The sequence below is a fragment of the Lissotriton helveticus genome, chromosome 1_1, assembly GCF_964261635.1.
Source record: "Lissotriton helveticus chromosome 1_1, aLisHel1.1, whole genome shotgun sequence".
NCBI lineage: Eukaryota > Metazoa > Chordata > Amphibia > Caudata > Salamandridae > Lissotriton > Lissotriton helveticus.
In genome coordinates this window covers 641,445,317-641,466,037 of record NC_136057.1, presented here as the reverse complement: position 1 = coordinate 641,466,037, position 20,721 = coordinate 641,445,317, and the positions used below count along the sequence as shown (strand labels likewise).

The 20,721-nt window shown below is 48.9% G+C and overlaps 1 protein-coding gene across 1 annotated transcript in view; it reads left to right on the top strand.

Annotated features, from left to right (window-relative positions):
• The window catches only part of UCMA (upper zone of growth plate and cartilage matrix associated), a 78,484-nt gene extending 65,210 nt beyond the window's left edge, over positions 1-13,274 (top strand). Inside the window, exon 5 of the mRNA XM_078654906.1 lies at positions 12,355-13,274. Within this exon, the coding sequence (XP_078511032.1) occupies positions 12,355-12,452 (98 nt within the window). The 3' untranslated portion in view covers positions 12,453-13,274. The remainder of the gene's footprint in view (positions 1-12,354) is intronic.
• The last annotated feature ends 7,447 nt before the right edge of the window (positions 13,275-20,721 follow it).

Sequence of the window (20,721 nt, the reverse complement as noted above, 5' to 3'; positions counted from 1 at the left end):
TCCGTAGGTTACGGAAAAAAGTGGTAAAGAGCCTATTGTCACCGACTTTGACAGTGAGTTCTTTAGAGTTGGTCTATATGTTGTGGGTTATACTGAACTGTATGCCCTTAGGTTGACGATTCACCCAGTGAAAAAAAGGATTTCAGTGAACCTTCATTATAATTCTAAATAAAAAACATGATCAAACAGAGGGCAGATCATCCATATTGTCTTAGGGGGTGCGGTGAAGAAGGCACTTTCATACACACACTTTGGGGTTGCACGGGCCTCATGGGATACTGGCAGCGGGTAATCCGCACCATCGCACAAACATTAGAAACCTCACTAACACTGGACCCACGTATGTGCCTGTTAAATGTGTGGGGACCTACTGACTTATCATATTATGGTAGGCTATGGACCACAATAGGCCTCATGACAGCCAAACGTGACATTGCACAAAAATGGGGGACGGCGGAGCTCCCCACCTTGACGCAGTGGGGCAGGAATATAGATACACTTATGGTAACAGAGAGGGCGGTGTATAAAGTGAGAGCCAACCCGCGCAAGTGGAATGGAATATGGCAGCCATGGAACACTTACAGAGGGGACATCTGCGAACCACTACTGGAAGACGATATTGATAGTTCTGAGGATGAGGTGGGCGCTGATTGATTGTTGGGGGGTACCGACAGTGACACGTATGATAGACGAATGCCATATAAGGTACATGAGGAGCAGTGGGGAGGACCCGGTCGGGAGGGGAATTGGACTCACGTATTGCTTGAAAGTATGACATTTAGTAGGGTAGTGTTGATAACGATAAACTGACGAAATATCGTATGTGTTACTATTGAGTCACAATTTGAGTTTTGTTCACATAAAATACAAAAAGCAAGATGTTACTGCATCCGTGTACAGAATGATTTTAGAGACCCAGCAAGTCGGCGGATCCTTAGATTACAAACGACCGGAAATGAACCGGACGCCTGCAGGCGTGACGTTCATAAGCAAAACTTTTAAGCCGGCCTCAGGGTTGTAGGCGCACATATGTACTGTGTTGGAAATTTCAATAAAGTCTTGCAATATAAAAAAAAAAAAACCATGATCAATGTATTTTAACCCCATGATGATATTGTCAATAAAAGGATTAGTGTCAGTAAACAGGTGTTGCTGTTCATAACTGTCCTTAAACAGATTCGTCAGGCATGAGCAAAGCCACCACCCATTGTCGCACCAATTTTTCTAGAAATAAAAGGCATCCTGAAACTGAATATATTTGCAGGCTAATGAGATTTTCGTCAACTCAACCACGACGGCAGAGAGGGACAAAACCAGGTGTTCCCTGGTGTCCAATAGCCAAAGAATGGGCTGTAGAGCCTCATGTTGTCGTATGTTAGTGGAGGGCGATTGGATATGCAGAGTCACTAACAACTGTGATTTACTGACTCAGGGGAAGCCCTCAGTGCGTTGTACCAAGTGCACACAATCCCTAATGTAAGCCCTTGTCCTAGGGACAAATGGTTTCACAAATAAATCCACATATTGACAAAGTGGTTCCAGAATAGGACCACGGCCAGATAATATGGATTCATCAAATCTTTGTGGGTTTTCAGTATTCTCTGATGTTTTTTTATTGAGGAACTGAATTCATGTTCACTTTGGAACCCCTTTCTCAAACCCTCGCTGGTTGTTTGCTTGATGTGTACTTGGACTTCTGGGAGCTTCTCAGTCTAGTGTAGTGTTCATCCATAGACACTCTCCTAGTGACTTCTGCACAATATGCCTGGGTGTAATGTAATACAATCTATCGCATTTGTCTGCAGATCTAATAATTACATCCCAGTTCATGGTGTGTGGGGCCTGATTCTCTTCCTGTGAAATGTTGTAATGTAGCAGTTTATTTAATGTCCCTTAGTGCTTTTTCAAAAGCAAAGATCCATGCAAGGATCACATGTGATGGGAAAGAAACTGGTCGGAGGTCATAGCCCAGTTGCACCCATTGCTCCTGTTTAGGGATAAGCAGCAAAAAAAAAAGAACTCAATGTAATTTTACAAAAAAAGTTTTGCATTTTTATCTCAGTGGAAAAAATAAATCATGTCTCATGGTGGGTATAAAACTAAACCCATGACTACGCACGGACAATTCAGGGGATTTAAAATGTGATTAGATAGAGTAAAGATGGGTGCCGTATCCTAGACTGGGTATCATTGAATTTGTACCTTCTACCACTTGCACCTCTGTGTGCAGGTTTGCCTATCCGTGTGTGCATCTAGAAGGTAATAGCCCCCCCGTGCCCCTGCCACCGTCTCTGTCCCCTCTGTAGCCTGTGTTGCCTCCTCATCCCGTATGACCTAGACCCAGTCTGCCTCTTTCTAAAAAAAGAAGGGTCAGTGGCTACAAGAGAACTAGAGCCAGGCGGCTGGCTGTTGCTCAGTGTCAGACCCCTCTGATATTGAAGCGTCAAAGAAAGGCACCGAACGCCAAGGTAGTGGGCACCTCTGTTGGTAAATATTGCACTTTCTTCTTGATAGTAGTCTTCAGACAGGTAGGGATCGGTTTTCAGTTTCTCGTAATTTTTTATATCCCTGACTATCTTGTCTAGTTTTGTTTGTTGGGTTATAGTTTCGAATTCAGCTATGGTTCTTTATAACACATATAAAAACTATTTTGCATTGATTAGTGCTTGATCACCCATAATTGCTTATCTAAGAACAGCAATCTTTTTCTAGTTTCCAAAAGAATTTCAGTGCAGTGCCTACCCCCAGAAGTATGTCAGTGTTTTCACACCAGTTATACTGTGACCAGCTTTAAACCGCTCAACCGTGTTTTAACATGCATGAAAATTCTTCTATAAGTGCATATTTGTGGTTGTTGGGATGCTGGTAGCAGCTTACACAGCTTGCACAATTAGAGTCCTTGAAGTTAGTTTAGAAATGCCTCACATTTCAGATTATTTTAGAAAGGGAATATATTGATACAAACCATACTCTATAGTTAAAAATTTTACAGACAGTAAATCTTTAGCTTCCATATGACTCGAAGTAGTTGAATATTAAATGACATAACAATTGTCCTTTGAATGGGTTAGCACACCATATTTGGGTGGAAGGTGCGAGAAACGGAAATAACCATGGAGAAGAAAAACATGGATTATGTATTGTATTGTATTGTAATTGCATTTATATTGCGTTTACTACCCCTGACGAGGCGCCGAAGCGCTTTTTCGGCGAGTAGCACGCTACTCCGGGACTCATAGAGGATTAGTGTTGAATTTGTATAGTGAAACATGCAAGTACATTTTGAGTGGTGGATAGGTTAGTCAGTTATTTGGATTTGGAATGATAGCAGAAGGATAGAGGAGGAAAAAGGTTTGAATTTATATAGCGCTTGTTACCCCTGATGGGGTGTTGACGCACGGTATTCAGGAAGCCCATAAAGGATTAGAGGTGAATTAACAATTCAGTTATTTGGAGTGCGAAGCATAGCGGAGGGATAAAAGGGGAGGAAAGGTTTGCATTCATATAGCACTTGTTACCCCTGATGGGTGTTGAAGCGCTTTTCTGGAGAGTAGCCCGCCACTCTGGAACCCATAAAGGATTAGTGTTGAAAAATAGTATAGTAAAATATGAAGTAATCTGAGTAGTGGATATGTTATTCAGTTATTTGGGTAGAGCAGGGTAGGTGGCGGGATAGAAGAGGGAAAGAGGTTTGTATTTATATAGTGCTTGCTACCCCTGATGGGGTTTTGAAGCGCAAGTAGCACGCTATTCTGGAACCCATCAGGATTAGTGTTGAATTAGTATGGCGAAATATGAAAGTAATTTTAGTGGTGGATATGTTAGTCAGTTATTTGGATCGAGAAGGGGTTGGGGAGGGGTAGAAAAGAGGAAAGAGTTTAGAAAGGTTTGTTTTAGGGGATCGGTATAGTAAAAGAGAAGTCAGATGATGCAAGGAGGGGTAGAGTAGGAGAGAGTCTAGAAAGGGTTATTTTGGGAATCATAGTAGGGGTATGGGGTTTGGGATAAATGAGAGAGTGGATGTAGAGGATATATTGATAGGTGTATAGGATGAGAGATAGGGTAGTGCATTGGAAAGAGTAGTAGAAAGAAGTTTGAGATGAGTCAGAAGGTTGGGCTAGAAGATATATTGAGCGAAGTATAGACTGAGAAATAAGGTAGTGCATTGGAAATGCTAAATTAGAAGACAGTGATACATATATAGATCCATAAGTACATTGAAAGTATATAGATACATAAAGGAGGTAAGTATATTGGGCAGCATTTCTGGCCCTGGTCCTGGTCAGTCTTGAACAGGCTCAAACAATCAACTGCCCTTGTCCTCTCCGCCCTTAAAAGGCTCAAACAGGCAACTGCCCTTGTCCTCTCTGCCCTTGGCTGAGACGCCCTAACCCTGGCCTTTTATAGCCGTAGTAATCAGGTGACCCCTTCAGCCAATGGGAACCCTTGCCCTAACACTATCCAATCACAACACTAGCCCTAAAATCTAGAACCAATAGGAGACCAGGACCTTACAGCCAATCTTAGCCCTAGTCCAAGCACCCAATCAGTTTGAAAACCCTGATCTCCACGTCCAATAGAGGTCCTAGCCCTACCAGTAGTCCCAACCCAAGTCCAAGCAACCAGTGGCACAGGAAGCCTTAGTCCCTACTTCCAATAGAAAGCCTAGCCCTACTCTTAGTCCCACAACTAGTCCAGCAACCAATCACACCAGAAGCCCTAGTCCCTACTTCCAATAGAAATCCTAACCCTAGCCCTAGTCCCAACCCTACATTGATTGAATCACAGACCCAGAAACCAATCACAACCCTCAAATACCCAACCAATGAGGACACCAACCCTAATCCAATAGAAACACCAGATACAACCATCAATCAGTGTACACATGTACCAACCACCAGCAGACCATATAAGGTCCCAGCGTCCTCAGACAAGGTTTGCTGGCCAGGGAGTTGGAAGCTGCTTCTCCTGTTTTGAATCTCCTAGGAGACAGATAGGCTCAATCTGCACTTTGGACTTCTGCAGGTAAATGCCTCACTAACTTGAAATCTAACAATACTGGTCGAATAAAACGTTACTCCCTCTCCTGGCCAAAAAACGAAGTGCACAGTCCCTAGTAAACAGTTTAAACAGCTCACAGAAGCACCCTCTGATGTAGAATATCCCTGTTGCTGGGGGGGGGGGGCATAGGGGCTGGTTTCACTGACTTGTGAACACAAAATGGTGGCTGGGGGTACTCTGTTTTAACACACAGTTCTTAGCACAGAGCAAATGAGAAATTTGGAGAGAAAACTGAATTGTCACCAGGAATGAGAGGGATAAACTACAGAGTTTGGACTGCAAATCCCACAATTCAACACGTTAAATGGAAGCAATCATAGGCAGGAAAAACCACAAGATTAAAACACAAAACAGAGGATAAAATATGCAATCACAGGCAGGTTAAAACAACAATTTTGAACTGTAACAACCACAGGAAAAGACAGTAATCACAGAAAGGGAAAATCGTTTTTTTAACAACTTTTGTTTTGGGGAAGAGACAGCACTAGTCTGCCTGCCTACCACTTCCTGGACTCTGCTCACTGCAATCTGGGGCACAGCTAGGCTGCAACTCACAAGATGGAGGAGAATGATTTGGGGTGTACCCAGCAAAGCCTTAAGGGGTCTGGGCAGGGGTGAGTGGAGGACTCAGAGTTGTCTGGTAGCTGAATAGCCAATCCCCAGTCCTGGATCTGCTGGCTTGGGGGTGGGTGCTGGGGAGCTGCTTCTCCTGTTCAGAATCTCCTAGGAGACAGACAGGCTCAATCCACACTTTGGACTTCTGCAGGTAAATGCCTCACTAACTTGAAATCTAACAATACTGTTTGAAAAAAACTTCACTCTCTCTCCTGGCCAAAGTGCACAGTCCCTAGTAAACATAGTTCAAAGAGCTCACAGAAGCACCCTCTGATGTAGAATATCCCTGTTAATGGGGGGGGGGGTGGATGTAGGAAGGCTGGTTTCACTGGCTTGTGAAAAGCCACTCCCAACCACCACAAAATGGTGGCTGGGGGTGCACTCTTTTAACATACAGGTCTTAGCACAGAGCAAAGAAGAAATTTGGAGGGAAAACTGAATTGTTACCAGGAATGAGAGGGATAAACTACAGAGTTTGGACTGCAAATCCCACAATTTAACACGTTAAATGGAAGCAATCATGGGCAGGAAAAACCACAAGATTAAAATACAAATCAGAGGATAAAATATGCAATCACAGGCAGGTTAACACTACAATTTTAAACTGTAACAACCAAAGGCAAGACAGTGAACACAGAAAGGGAAAATCGTTTTTTTAACAACTTTTGTTTTGGGGAAGAGACAGCACTAGTCTGCCTCCTTACCACTTCTGGACTCTGCTCACTGCAATATGGGGCATGTTTCTGAACTGATTTAAGCTGAAGTAGCCTGTGTATAGATCTAGTAGCTTTTTTCTATTAGAATATTTCCTTATGTCCGAACCATGCCCAGATGCAACAGAGCACTTCACAGAACCAATCTATTGCGCAGAAAACAGTTCAAATGACCACCAAAAGCAAAGGCAATTTGTACGATGAGCATACTGCCAATCACTTTCTCACCACCATGAAAAAATGCGAAGCATAACAAAATACAGAACTTTCTCTGACTCAGAGTCCATGCACATTTTTGCAGTAGGAAATGTTTGCTATCGTTAAATGAAATACATTAATTTAATCCAAGCAATTTTTCAGAAAAGTAGTACATTAAGTTTGCCCATGAAATCAAGTCACAGTTCAACAGGCAACACATTCCATTTTCTTAGGTCAATGTAGTAAAAGTTTTGATTCTGTTTTAGCCTTTTTTCCCAAGGGAATTCTAGCAGTAAAGATAGAGTGCTGCATACGTTGAAGTGACCACACAAAAGAATCTTTAAAGTGCAGCTTCTTTAAGCCGCCAGTAAGAGTTAGGCACTGATTTATATTTTATAGGGATGGATATTCTGTCACAATGGCAACAGAGTAACCTTACCGCCAACATAATGGTCCACCCACACGATTTAAAGGCAGGCAGACCCTAGTTGAAAACTGGCCGAAGTTTTATCCTTCCCTCCAATGGTTACTCACTCCGACGGGCTGTTTGTGGTTGACCTCTAAGTCCGCCCAACTAATTTAGATGGCCACCATACAGGTCAGTTTGCAGACTAAATCCCATGAAAAGAACAAAAAACGTGTGCCAACTATATGTGAAAATAGAGTGCGACACAAAAAACAAGCGTATGCTTTGGTAATGTGTGAAAAACAAAAGCGGTCTATAGCGTGCATAGTCTGTCGTTTTCCCTATGTTAGCCAATGTCCAAGTAGGAAACACACGACAGAAGAAGAAGGTAAAAAGAAATAAAAAAAGACACCATTGAAGGAACGAAGGCATGATAAGATAAAACAAGCACTGGCGTTGCCAATAGGTCTCGCAGTAGGAAAGTTGGAGCTATTGGTTTTGTAAATGACATTTTATATTTATGTTTTGTGATTTACAATGCCAATACTTTTAACTTTAGCAAACGTGACACTTTTAGCATTTGTAATGCCACATGTTTTGTATTGACGTGACTTAGATGTATTGATATTACAAATAACAATGGCTTTTAATTTTTTTAAATAATTAATACTTAAATAAAAGTGATTGTAATTTATAATGGCAATAGCTTAAACTTTTGTAAATTACTTTTGTGAAGATTATGTTCAGTGACGAAAATCCAAGAACAGAAGTGAAATATTAACATTTTTTGTGACATTTGTAATAAAGCTTGAAAGATTGAGAGAACATATTTGAACCAGTGATGCTGTGGTGGTGCTGAGTGATGCTGTGGTTGCACTGAGTGATGCTGTGGTTGCGCTGGGTGATGCTGTGTTTGCGCTGGGTGATGCTGTGGTTGCGCTGAGTGATACTGTGGTTGAGCTGAGTGGTGCTGAGTGGTGCTGTGGTGGTGCTGAGTGGTGCTGTGGTGGTGCTGAGGGATGCTGTGGTGGTGCTGAGTGATGCTGTGGTGGTGCTGAGTGATACTGTGGTGGTGTTGAGTGATGCTGTGGTGGTGCTGAGGGATGCTGTGGTGGTGCGGAGTGGTGCTGTGGTGGTGCTGAGTGATGCTTGGTGGTGCTGAGTGATAATGTGGTGGTGCTGAGTGATAATGTGGTGGTGCTGAGTGGTGTAAGAAAGAGAGTGAAAGAGAAAGGTTAAAAGCATGTGAGAGATTAAGTGGAAATGAAGAAAGCGAGTCAGAGATACAGGGAGAGGAAAAGCGAGGGTGAACGGGAGGTGTGTGTGTGCATTCGTAAAATAAAGATAGTGGCAGTCAAAGAGTGGGAAAGCATGAAATACAGCTCTAAACTAACGCAAAAGGACTAACAGTTGTAAATAAGAGGTTGGGCTGGGCAGAAATGCGAGTCACGGCCTGGCGGCACATGAGCCAATACGTGCAAATATGGCACTTGAAAAGGGCTAAGAAAGTTTACAAATCTGGCCAGGTCATCTTGGAGGAGAGTGGCACTTTATAGTGCAAAGAAAGCCCTGCTGCCAGGAAACGAACATTACACAACATTAGACGCACATGACATCAATTCTGCCTATCTGAAAACATCGTTCGATTGCATCAACCAAACAGCTGTGTTGTAACAAATAACTGCGCAGATCATGGTTTTTTAGTAAAATTAAAACATATATTGTGCCATTCGAACAGGTTTAAACAGAGAGCAGAGAAAGGTCGGGAAAACGATGAGTGAGAGAAGGAAGAAAGGCATGGACACAGAGATCAAGAAGGCTGCGAGTGGGAGTGAGAAAGGTGGGGGTGAAAGGCTCAGAGTGGATGTGGGGGGGACAGTGGGCGTGAGAAAGAGTCTAAGGCGGAGTGCGAGCGGTTTGCAAGGCCACGAAAGATAGTGTTTTTGAGAAAGTGAGATTGAAAATGAGTAAGAAAGAGAGTGAAAGAGAAAGGTTAAAAGCATGTGAGAGAGATTAAGTGGAAATGAAGAAAGCGAGTAAGAGATACAGGGAGAGGAAAAGCGAGGGTGAAGGGGAGGTGTGTGTGTGCATTCGTAAAATAAAGATAGTGGCAGTCTAAGTGTGGGAAAGCATGAAATACAGCTCTAAACTAACGCAAAAGGACTAACAGTTGTAAATAAGAGGTTGGGCTGGGCAGAAATGCGAGTCACGGCCTGGCGGCACATGAGCCAATACGCGCAAATATGGCACTTGAAAAGGGCTAAGAAAGTTTACAAATCTGGCTAGGTCATCTTGGAGGAGAGTGGCACTTTATAGTGCAAAGAAAGCCCTGCTGCCATGAAACGAACATTACACAACATTAGAGGCACATGACATCAATTGTGCCTATCTGAAAACATCGTTCGATTGCGTCAACCAAACAGCTGTGTTGTAACAAATAACTGCGCAGATCATGGTTTTTTAGTAAAATTAAAACATATATTGTGCCATTCGAACAGGTTTAAACAGAGAGCAGAGAAAGGTCGGGAAAACGATGAGTGAAAGAAGGAAGAAAGGCATGGACACAGAGATCAAGAAGGCTGCGAGTGGGAGAGAGAAAGGTGGGGGTGAAAGGCTCAGAGTGGATGTGGGGGGGGGGACAGTGGGCGTGAGAAAGAGTCTAAGGCGGAGTGCGAGCGGTTTGCAAGGCCACGAAAGATAGTGTTTTTGAGAAAGTGAGATTGAAAATGAGTAAGAAAGAGAGTGAAAGAGAAAGGTTAAAAGCATGTGAGAGAGATTAAGTGGAAATTAAGAAAGCGAGTAAGAGATACAGGGAGAGGAAAAGCGAGGGTGAAGGGGAGGTGTGTGTGTGCATTCGTAAAATAAAGATAGTGGCAGTCTAAGAGTGGGAAAGCATGAAATACAGCTCTAAACTAACGCAAAAGGACTAACAGTTGTAAATAAGACGTTGGGCTGGGCAGAAATGCGAGTCACGGCCTGGCGGCACATGAGCCAATACGTGCAAATATGGCACTTGAAAAGGGCTAAGAAAGTTTACAAATCTGGCCAGGTCATCTTGGAGGAGAGTGGCACTTTATAGTGCAAAGAAAGCCCTGCTGCCATGAAACGAACATTACACAACATTAGACGCACATGACATCAATTGTGCCTATCTGAAAACATCGTTCGATTGCGTCAACCAAACAGCTGTGTTGTAACAAATAACTGCGCAGATCATGGTTTTTTAGTAAAATTAAAACATATATTGTGCCATTCGAACAGGTTTAAACAGAGAGCAGAGAAAGGTCGGGAAAACGATGAGTGAGAGAAGGAAGAAAGGCATGGACACAGAGATCAAGAAGGCTGCGAGTGGGAGAAAGAAAGGTGGGGGTGAAAGGCTCAGAGTGGATGTGGGGGGGGACAGTGGGCGTGAGAAAGAGTCTAAGGCGGATTGCGAGCGGTTTGCAAGACCACGAAAGATAGTGTTTTTGAGAAAGTGAGATTGAAAATGAGTAAAAAGAGAGTGAAAGAGAAAGGTTAAAAGCATGTGAGAGATTAAGTGGAAATGAAGAAAGCGAGTAAGAGATACAGGGAGAGGAAAAGCGAGGGTGAAGGGGAGGTGTGTGTGTGCATTCGTAAAATAAAGATAGTGGCAGTCTAAGAGTGGGAAAGCATGAAATACAGCTCTAAACTAACGCAAAAGGACTAACAGTTGTAAATAAGAGGTTGGGCTGGGCAGAAATGCGAGCCACGGCCTGGCGGCCGTGAAGTGTGAAGCAGTGGGCGGGGAGGCAGGAGCAAACGGTAAGGGGAGCCTTTGAAGAGCAAGGCAGGGGGATAGAAGCGCGTTCACGAGCACGTGCACTTCTACAAATCCGCATCGTGAACTCAGCTTTCTGGTTTGACTGCAATAGGTCTCTCTGCGAGACCTAAAAAACATAGAAAAGGGTAGCAAAGAGAAAAGGAGGCTGGCAGAAGACAAACTACGGGTAAAATAAACAAGCATAACGCGGCAATAAATGGCAGGCACTGAAACGGAAGAGAAGAGCAAAAGAAACGTGCTGGAAGCCGTGAATCAAGGTGGGGGCCTGAAGCAGTGGAGTGGGAGAGGTGAGGGGGAGTCACGGGGAGATTAAGGGACAGAAGGCAAGCAGATTTTCAGACCTGATGAGCGAGGAGGGGGTGCGAGGGATGAGTGAGGATGGGGTAGCAGGGGAGGGAACACGGCCTGGGGGAAGCTGGCTGGGGAGGGGGAGGAGAAATCCAAGTAAGGCTGTGTGCGGGGAGAGAGAGGGGAGGTGCTGGAGCTGGGGAACAGATGGCCGTGAAAGTTTATGGCCCAAAAGCGTGTGCCTATGGCCATGTGAACTCGAAGAACACCGCACCAAAAAACCCTTGGTTTGACGAGTATTTTGACCACTAGAATTCTCTCCATTTTCCATTCCTGCGGAATGGAAAAGGCGAGACTTAAAAATGAAGATACCCAGCACTTCCAGTTTGATGACAGTCAAGCTGAATGTCCTTGGTTTGCCAATTCTGTTCCCCACACAGCAGTTGCATAGCAGATAAAGACAGCCCCTGCTTTGTTTGCGCTTCTGTAAGAAAAGACAGAAAGAGCTGAAAGCCCTTGGCTTGATAAGACCAATTTAAATAAACATTGATGGTTTGAATATGTTTGTATTTGGGAAACCAGGCACTTACTGTGCCAGTTTATGCGTAACCAATAGAAAACATAAAACAACTTGGCAGAAAACATTCTCCACAAGTTTTTTCCCCACTTAATATTTTTAAGCTGGTGTCGTGGGTCTGAAATACCTGTACATGTGCACAATCAATGTATATATTACTATTGGATATGAGGTGCAAATGTTGGGTGACTGACAGAAAGGTTTCGCATGTTTACGTATTAATGAAAAAACTCCAAATGAATTAATGCAAAAGATGTAAACCAAATCGTTAAGAGGTGTTAAAGAACACACGATGAACAATTTGGTAATATTTGATTAGCAGAGTTATTTGTGATTTTCTATTTTAAGATCATTGCTATTGGAACCTGTTACTGAGTGTATTCCTGTGAAAAAGTAGGCAAAATGTACAATTAGGGCAGTGATTTGCTTTATACTTGTGACGTGAAAAAGAACAACACAAATTATGAGGGGGCTCCTCGTTTGGTGCTTTAAAAGACTGAAATGTGTGAAGAGCATGCAATGTAAATAACTCTTCCAAAGCTATCTAATGGCAGTAGCATTGGGCAGCTTGAGTGAGCAGGGCCAATGTCCCATAGGTTCAAAGAAGTACTTCAGTGGGCAGTATTATAGTTGGGTCCCTCGTGCAACACGCCCGAATAGTCTGTCCTTCATTTCTATTATACTTCCATTGCAGAACAACAAGAGAGGACCCGTGAGCAGGTCGAGCAGTGGCGCCAGTGGCACTATGATGGGCTCGACCCATCCTACCATTACCAACGTTACAACATCTAATTTAACCAAAAGGCTGGAAGAGCAAATTCAGACCGAGGAGCGTTCCCTGTGCAAAAGGACAGCTAGAAGGAGACGGCGTGCTGTGAACAACACGTGGCCATATCTTGGACATAGGCATGGCCTGTCTCTCAATAATGGCTCAGAAATTGAAAATTGATGACCAAATGCTACGCCATAGATTTATTTTGTTATTGTAATACGCATCTTTGTTTCTTTGCCTTTTATGTGCCATTTAGAGCTTGCTTTTATTGTATTGTGTGAAAAATCCGGCTTTTTCCAAAGACCTGTCAAAGATATGCAGACTTGGCCTCCTGTGGCAATATGTAAATTATAGCTTTAGCTAAAGCGTCTAGAAATGCGCTTCATGTTGGAAGACAGCCTGTTTATTACTTTATCTATTCAGAAACTGTTTCATGTACAAGGGGAAGTGTAAACTTGTGTACGCAATTTTTATAAACAGATTACATAAAAATAGGTGTCATATTTTTCAATGGTGATTGCCTGATGACTCTGTACACTTTTATTTTATATTTGGAAAAATAGGTTTAAAGGCTAGTTTTTGTAACAGCTTTCATTTATATGATATTTCGTTTTGCCTGTATTAATGTCATAAAAATGTATACTAGGCATTCTTTTGAAGAATTATGCTATGATTACCTTATGCTGTATTCTACAAGTCAAAAGCTTTCAACGGTGTGTAAACACATATTATTTATAAAATATTTTTGGGTAAACACACAAAAAGAACATTTGACCATTACATTGGATCCCTCCAAAGCTTTATGTAAATAAACGAAGACCCTCAAAGGCCCTACCTTTTAAGTAGAGTTCAGGGGGTGCATTATTTGTTTATCTAGCTTGCTTAAGCTCTGTGTTGGAAAAGGTAATACTTGCAGCTGAGATCTATGTAGGTAGCCAGATTTCTACAAGAACTGGCAACGTCAATAGGTTAGGGCTATACATATCAGAGATACTGGCTTTGTCAATGCTTGTTTGCAACAGCATGTGAATTCGTCTGTCAAGGCACATGTTTGACAAACTTGGAAAGGGTTTCCTATCAATGGAATCTTGAAGATTCATGCACATGCACACTTTACAATGTATGAGTATGTATATGTTGTGAAGCGTGTGAAGCTGTTACACAATGGCGGAGGAGTGTTGCCACACTGGCTCAGAGCCAGCAGCTGAGAAATAAAACTATATTTTATTATCGTTTGATCTTTCAGCTGCTGGCCGAGTCAGCATGTGCAGGAAGTGGCATGGTTGGGCCATGGGAGGAGGGTGCACTTTTAAGTGTGTGTGCCAGTTTGGCCGGCCACCTTAGGTTGGCTAAACTGACAAGTGAACTTAGGTTTCTCCAACCCAGCTGGGTTGGAGAAACAGCACAGACTCACTGTGCCTGAGTGAGTATTAATCCAGCCCGTTCAGGCCAATCCCCACGCTGCACTCATGCTTGAGAGCAGCACGGAGATTGGATGGAGAGTCTGTGATGCTGTCCCAGAGGCTGCTGGGATCAGGAACTGGAAGCAGAGGATGGCAAGGCGGCCAGAAGCAACAGGTAAGTCTTTTATTACTTTTTATTATCAAACTCCCTGCTCGCTCCCCCTCAAAGTCCCCCTGCACCCTCCACTCCCTCCACTCCTGCCTCAACCCACCCACCAATCTTTATCTCTGTTGACCGCCACTGGTGCATGAGGAATCATGCACACAAACCTGATGAAGCATGCATGCATATGTGTTAGAGGGGCGATCTCCGGGGGCCAGGTTATGCTCACCCGGGTACCCCAAGATCCACCTCTCCCACAGAACTTGCCGAGTCTTATCGTGAGGTCCTCACCGGGGAGGACTTCGGGTCTAGGATCGTACCCACTGAGCTCCCACCATACTACGCACAGACACCACACCGTTGAGTTGAAGTAACAAGAGCTTTATATAAACAAATAACGAAGGGAGCACTCTTATATACACAGTGGTCAAGGGACCACAAAATCGTAGAGGGTGCGGAAAGGGGGAAGCGGGACAGTCTTTTAGTCTCTGGTACAGTACGAGGCGGACCCTACGCACAGCTCTCAATCCTCGAGCCGGGGGGTACGGGATGATGGTCGCACTGGCTGCTTCGCCCACGTCGAGTCGGCTCGGTCGTGATGGTGCTCTCGATGGTCCAACCGGACCAGAGTACTCCTTGAGCCGCGCCGAGGTCAGCAGGGCTCGATCGGGAGAAGGTCGTGAGGAGCCGCGACAGCGTCCGCAGGGCTCGGATGGTCTTAAAGGTCGAGCCGCGACAACGTCAGCAGGGCTCCGATGGTTCAGTTCCGCTCGAGCCGCGACAGCGTCAGCAGGGCTCCGATGGTTACAAGAGGACGAGCCGCGACAGCGTCAGCAGGGCTCCGAGGGTTACAGTTCAGCTTGAGCCGCGACAGCGTCAGCAGGGCTCGGATGGTTCAGGATGAGTCTTCTTAGGGTCAGCCGCGATCAGATCAGCAGGGCTTCAGGTCCAAGATACAACTGCCCGCCAGATGTCGGGCGGGCCCAGTTATAGTCCTTCTGCCCTTTGATCTCCGGACACTCGCAGGCGGAGGTCTGAAGCCCTGGGGGCTGGTCGTTGGCGAGCTCCGGCGGTTGGCTCTTTGATCCTTAGAAAGATGGGTCCAGGAATTCCCAGACGCCCAGCAGGTCTGGAGCCCGCCCTCGGGGAGGCCAGAGGTGCGATCGAAACTGGGCCCCAGGGGAGGCCCGAAGGTGTGACGGAAACCAGTCTCTCAAGGGAGGCCGGAGGTGCCATCGAAACTCTCTGGCTTATCTCACTCGGGGAGTGCTTTACCCCCCAGCCAGGACTGGCGCGCCTTTGGAGTCTGGGTTTCGCTGGGGCCGGGGTCACGCTAGGCCCAGGGAGACAGGGATGTCCGGAAGGGAAGATGGCGTCCGGGCCTTGTGGGGCAGGCCAGGTCTAGGCGCTCGGAGTCGGGAGCAGGACGGGGACATGCGGCCTGGTCGTGGATTTACGGGGGTTCGGGCTCATCGGGGGTGAGACGACCAGGCTGTTGGGGGTAGGCTATTCTTACAGGGACGCTGCGCAGGGGCTCAGGGTGCAGGCCTACGCTCACAGGGTGTGGCGGGACAGAGGCGAACCACGCCACGAGGCCGGGTCCAACACGCGTCCCCCCCAGCTGAAGGCGGGGAGAACTACCCATCCTCTTGGGGGTTCTCTTCGCTGAGGCGGAAGAACCTGGACAGGCTGTCTGCGTTGGTGTGGTCAGAGCCAGGCCGGTGCTCAACAGTGAAGTCCATCCCCTGGAGTGAGATGGACCAGCGCAGCAATTTGGGATTCTCCCCTCTCATCTGCATTAGCCACCGGAGGGGTCGGTGGTCGGTCTGGACCCGGAAGTGAGTACCGAACAGGTAGGGCCTCAGCTTCTTCAGGGCCCAAACCACCGCAAAGGCCTCCCGCTCGATGGTGCTCCACCTTTGCTCTCGAGGGAGCAGCCTCCGGCTAATGAATGCCACTGGTTGGTCCAGGCCGTTCTCGCTCACCTGGGACAGGACGGCTCCGATGCCATGCTCGGACGCGTCCGTCTGGACTACAAACTCTCGTGAGTAGTCGGGGGCTTGTAGGATAGGGGCAGTGCACATGGCGTCTTTCAAGGTTTCGAACGCCTCTTGGCAGGTGGGTGTCCAGCTGACTTTCTTCGGCTGGTTTTTGGAGGTTAACTCCGTGAGGGGAGCCACGATGCTGCCGTAATTCTTAATGAACCGGCGGTAGTACCCCGTGAGCCCTAGGAACGCCCGCACTTCCGTCTGGGTCGTGGGGGCCTCCCAGGCCACGATGGCATCGATCTTGGGCTGGAGGGGGGCTACGAGGCCGCTTCCGACCTGGTGCCCGAGGTAGATCACGGACCCTTGTCTGATCTGGCATTTGCTGGCCTTAATGGTGAGACCAGCCTGCCTCAGGGCAGTCAGCACCGCCCAGAGGTGCTGGAGGTGCTCGGGCCAGTGGGAACTGTAGACGGCGATATCATCCAGATACGCCGTGCTGAACTCTTCCAACCCCGCCAGTACCTGGTTAACCAGCCTCTGGAAGGTGGCGGGGGCGTTCTTCATCCCGAAGGGCATCACCCGGAAATGGTAGTGACCATCCGGGGTGGAAAAAGCGGATCTTTCCTTGGCTCCCTCGGTGAGGGCGATCTGCCAGTATCCACTGGTCAGGTCGAACGTGCTTAGGAAGCGAGCCGCCCCGAGGCGATCGATCAGCTCGTCGGCTCGGGGGATGGGGTGAGCATCGGTTCTGGTGACTGCGTTGAGCCCTCGGTAGTCAACGCAGAACCTCAGCTCGGGAGCGGCACCGGGGGCGGCTGATTTCGGAACCAGGACCACGGGGCTAGCCCATGGGCTGTCAGAGGCTTCGACCACCCCGAGGGCTAACATCTTCGATACCTCGGCCTTGATGCAGGCCCGGACTCGGTCAGGGACGCGGTAGGCTCTGTGCCGTACCAGAGGGCTGTCTCCGGTGTCCACGTCGTGGACGCACCAGCTGGTGACGCCGGGGGTGAGGGAGAAGAGGTCCGAGAACTGTCCCAACAGCTGGCGACAGTCCTCGCGCTGCTCGGGGAAGAGGGATGAGGAGAGACGCACTCCCTCTACGGAGCCATCTTTCTCTTTCACAGACAGGAGATCGGGGAGAGGCTCCGTTTCTTCTTCCTCCCCATCGTCCGTGGCGAGGAGCAAGCTCAACTCGGACCGGGCGAAGTGGGGCTTGAGGCGGTTCACGTGAAGGACCCGCAAGGGGTTCCTGGGGGACTCTACGTCGATGAGGTAGGTCACCTGACTTTTGCGTTCTACCACCTTGAAGGGCCCTGTCCACTTGTCTTGCAGGGCACAGGGCTCTACGGGGGCCATCACCCAGACCCGCTGTCCGGGCTGAAACTCGACCAGAGTGGCATTCTGGTTGTACCACCGTTTCATCTCTTCTTGACTGGCCTCGAGGTTGGCCTCGGCCAGTTCTCGGAACTTCCTCGTCTGGTTCCGGAGGGCTAGGATGTATTGAAACACATCGGGAGGGGGCTCGGGGGCCGCCGTCTCCCACCCTTCCTTGACCAGGGTGAGGGGCCCCCGGACGGGGTGCCCATAGAGCAGCTCGAAGGGGCTGAACCCCAGTGACTTCTGGGGGACTTCACGGTACGCAAAGAGGAGGCAGGGGAGGAGGACGTCCCACTTACGCCTCAGGGGCTCTTCGAGACCCATGATCATCCCTTTGAGGGTCCGGTTGAAGCGTTCCACCAGACCGTTCCCCTGGGGGTGATAGGGGGTGGTGAACTTGTAGGTCACCCCACATTGTTGCCAGAGGGACCTCATGTATTTTGAGATGAAGTTCGTCCCTCGGTCGCTGACGACCTCTCGGGGGAATCCTACCCTAGAGAAGATCCCCATGAGGGCCCGCCCACCACGGGGGCGGTCACCGTTCGGAGGGGAATGGCTTCGGGGTAGCGGGTGGCATGGTCCACCAAGACAAGGATAAAACGATGTCCCAGGGAGGTCCGGGGGTCAAGGGGACCCACAATGTCGATTCCCACCCTCTCAAAGGGGGTACTGACCACGGGGAAGGGTTGGAGGGGAGCCTTGCGCCTCCCGCCGCTCTTTCCGCTGGACTGACACGTGGGGCAGGACTTACAGTGGGCCTCCACATCGGAGCACATGCCCGGCCAGTAGAAGTGAGTGACCAGGCGATGGTACGTTTTATCCTGTCCCAAGTGTCCCGCCAGGGGTACGTCATGGGCCAGGTTGAGGAGAAAACTGCGGAAGCGTAGGGGTACCACCAGCACCCGGCCTGACCCTAGCTCGGCGGACTTTTGCTCGCTATATAAGAGGCCGTTTTCCCAATATACCAAGTGGGAGCCGGACTGGTCACCGGCGGCCTGGGCGGCGGCCTGCTGCCGCGGCCCGACCAAGGACGGACAGGAGGTCTGCTCTAGGCAGAATTCTTCCCGGGACGGTCCTCCTTCCTGGCGCCACTGGGCCAGCTCGGGCAGGTCGTCCGGGCACGGGGTCGGTTCGGCGCCAAGGCCGAGGGGACCTGCTTCGGGGGGGAAGCTCTCTTCGGGGAACAGCTCAGGGGTCTCAGACGGTTCACGGACCTCGGGGTCCTCTGGGGTCGCTGGTGCCGCCTCTACGGTCGCCCCTTCGGGGGTGGCTCTCCGGGCGGCCATCGACCGGGTGCTCACACAGGCCCATTCGGGCAGGCCCACCATCTCCAGGTGGGTTCTTTTCTCAACCCGCTGCCAGGGGGAGCTCTCTAGATCGTTGCCGAGCAGGCAGTCCACAGGCATGTCGGAGCGGACCGCCACTCGTAACTCTCCAGAGACGCCTCCCCATTCGAACGGGACTTGCGCTATCCGGCAGGTGCGGACGGAGTTATCAGCTGCGATCACCCTGCAGGAGATGTGGGGAACGATCTGGGCTTCGGTGACTAGGTGCCGTTTGACGGCGGTTATACTGGCCCCAGTGTCTCGGAGCGCCCTTATGTGATGGCCATTGACAGTCACCTGCTGTTGGTACTTCTCGGTATTGTCGGGTAGGGGGGCTCCTGGGACCATCTCCCTATTACCCAGGGAGACTAACATCATCGCTGCGGGGTCAGTTCCCTCGAACTCGTCTACTCCCTCCTCTTCTTCTAAGGCTACTGAGGTGATGTGGCGCGCTGGGGGCCCTGCAGCGGCAGGCTTCTTGAACAACGGGCATCGGGGGTCGTTGGCATAATGCCCTGGCTGCTGACAATGGAAGCAGGCTTGGCTGACTCGGGGCCCTGGTTTGGCTGGGGGAAACCCTGCGCGCGCTGCGGGAGGCGAGGAGTTGGGCTGGTTTCTAGGGGGACTGCGCGGGGCTGCTCCCTGGGACCCCCTCTGTCTATTCTGGTTCCCCCCTCCCCTCTGGCGGGAAGATCCCTGTTCATTTCGGCCAGAGTCTCCCCCGGGCCCCCGGGGGACTCTGGTGCTCACCACCCAGCGATCGGCTTCGACAGCCAGCTTCCGGGGGTCAGCCAGCTTGCTGTCCAGGAGGTGCTGTCGGAGCTCCACAAAGCAGTTCAGAGACAAATGTTCGTAGGCAATGAGGTCAATGAGCCCCTCGAAAGTGGATACTTTGCTGCCCCTGATCCACCCTTCTAGGGCTCGAGTGTAGAAGTTGACGTATTCCACCCATGTGGTGTCGGGGATCTTCTTGCAGTCTCTAAAGCGTTGACGGTACATTTCGGGGGTAAGCCCGTACCGGGTGAGGAGGGCGTCCTTCATATGGCTGTAGGAGGTCTGTTCGGCAGACGGTAGGTCGAGTAGGGTGTCTCTCCCCTCGCTCAGGAATCGCCCCCACAGCCCGGCTCCCCAATCTTTCTGCGGAACTCGGTGCGAGGTCATGGCGACCTCGTAGGCCTTGAACCATTGCTGGATGTAATCGTTTTTATAATATTCTTTGACCACATCCTTGGGGATGTGGACCTTTGGTTCCACCGGGGGGACGGCCTCTCGGGTCGCTGCTGTTTTGTTGTTTTCGTTCCGGGCCTTTAGTTCTATTTCCAGCACACTGCGCTCGTGCTCCAGCTGGAGCTTCTTTCCGTCATGTTCTCGCTGGAGCTTCTTCTCCTCTAGTTCTCCTTGCAGCCGCAGCTGCTCGATGGCTAGCTTCTTTTCGGCCAGCTTGAGTTCTCCTTCCATCTTCAAACGGGCTAGTTCTAGCTCGTGGCTCCGGTCGCGTTCTCGGTCGGTCATCTCTTCGAGAGACAGACCTCTCTCCGTGTTGCGAGTCCGCGTCGGGGACTCGGTTCTTTCTCGCTCTGGGGCGTCGGTTGCGATCAGGGGTGCTCCCCCTCCCTCGGCTTCTGTCGGTGCTGGAGGTTGGGCTCCGGACTCTACCCAGGCGGTTAGTGCTTGTTGAAAGTCCTCTTTGGTGTTTAATCCCGTTGACGGGATATGGAGATCCTTGCAGAATTGCTTGAGCTCACGGTGCGAATAGTCCTTCAGACGCTCCATCTGGAAGGGGGTCTCGTCGTTTGTGAGGCTCATGGTTGTTCTTCGTTCGGGTAGTGTGTCAGTGCTGTACGATCCCTAGACGTGGGTTCTTATCGCGACGCTGCCACCAATGTTAGAGGGGCGATCTCCGGGGGCCAGGTTATGCTCACCCGGGTACCCCAAGATCCACCTCTCCCACAGAACTTGCCGAGTCTTATCGTGAGGTCCTCACCGGGGAGGACTTCGGGTTTAGGATCGTACCCACTGAGCTCCCACCA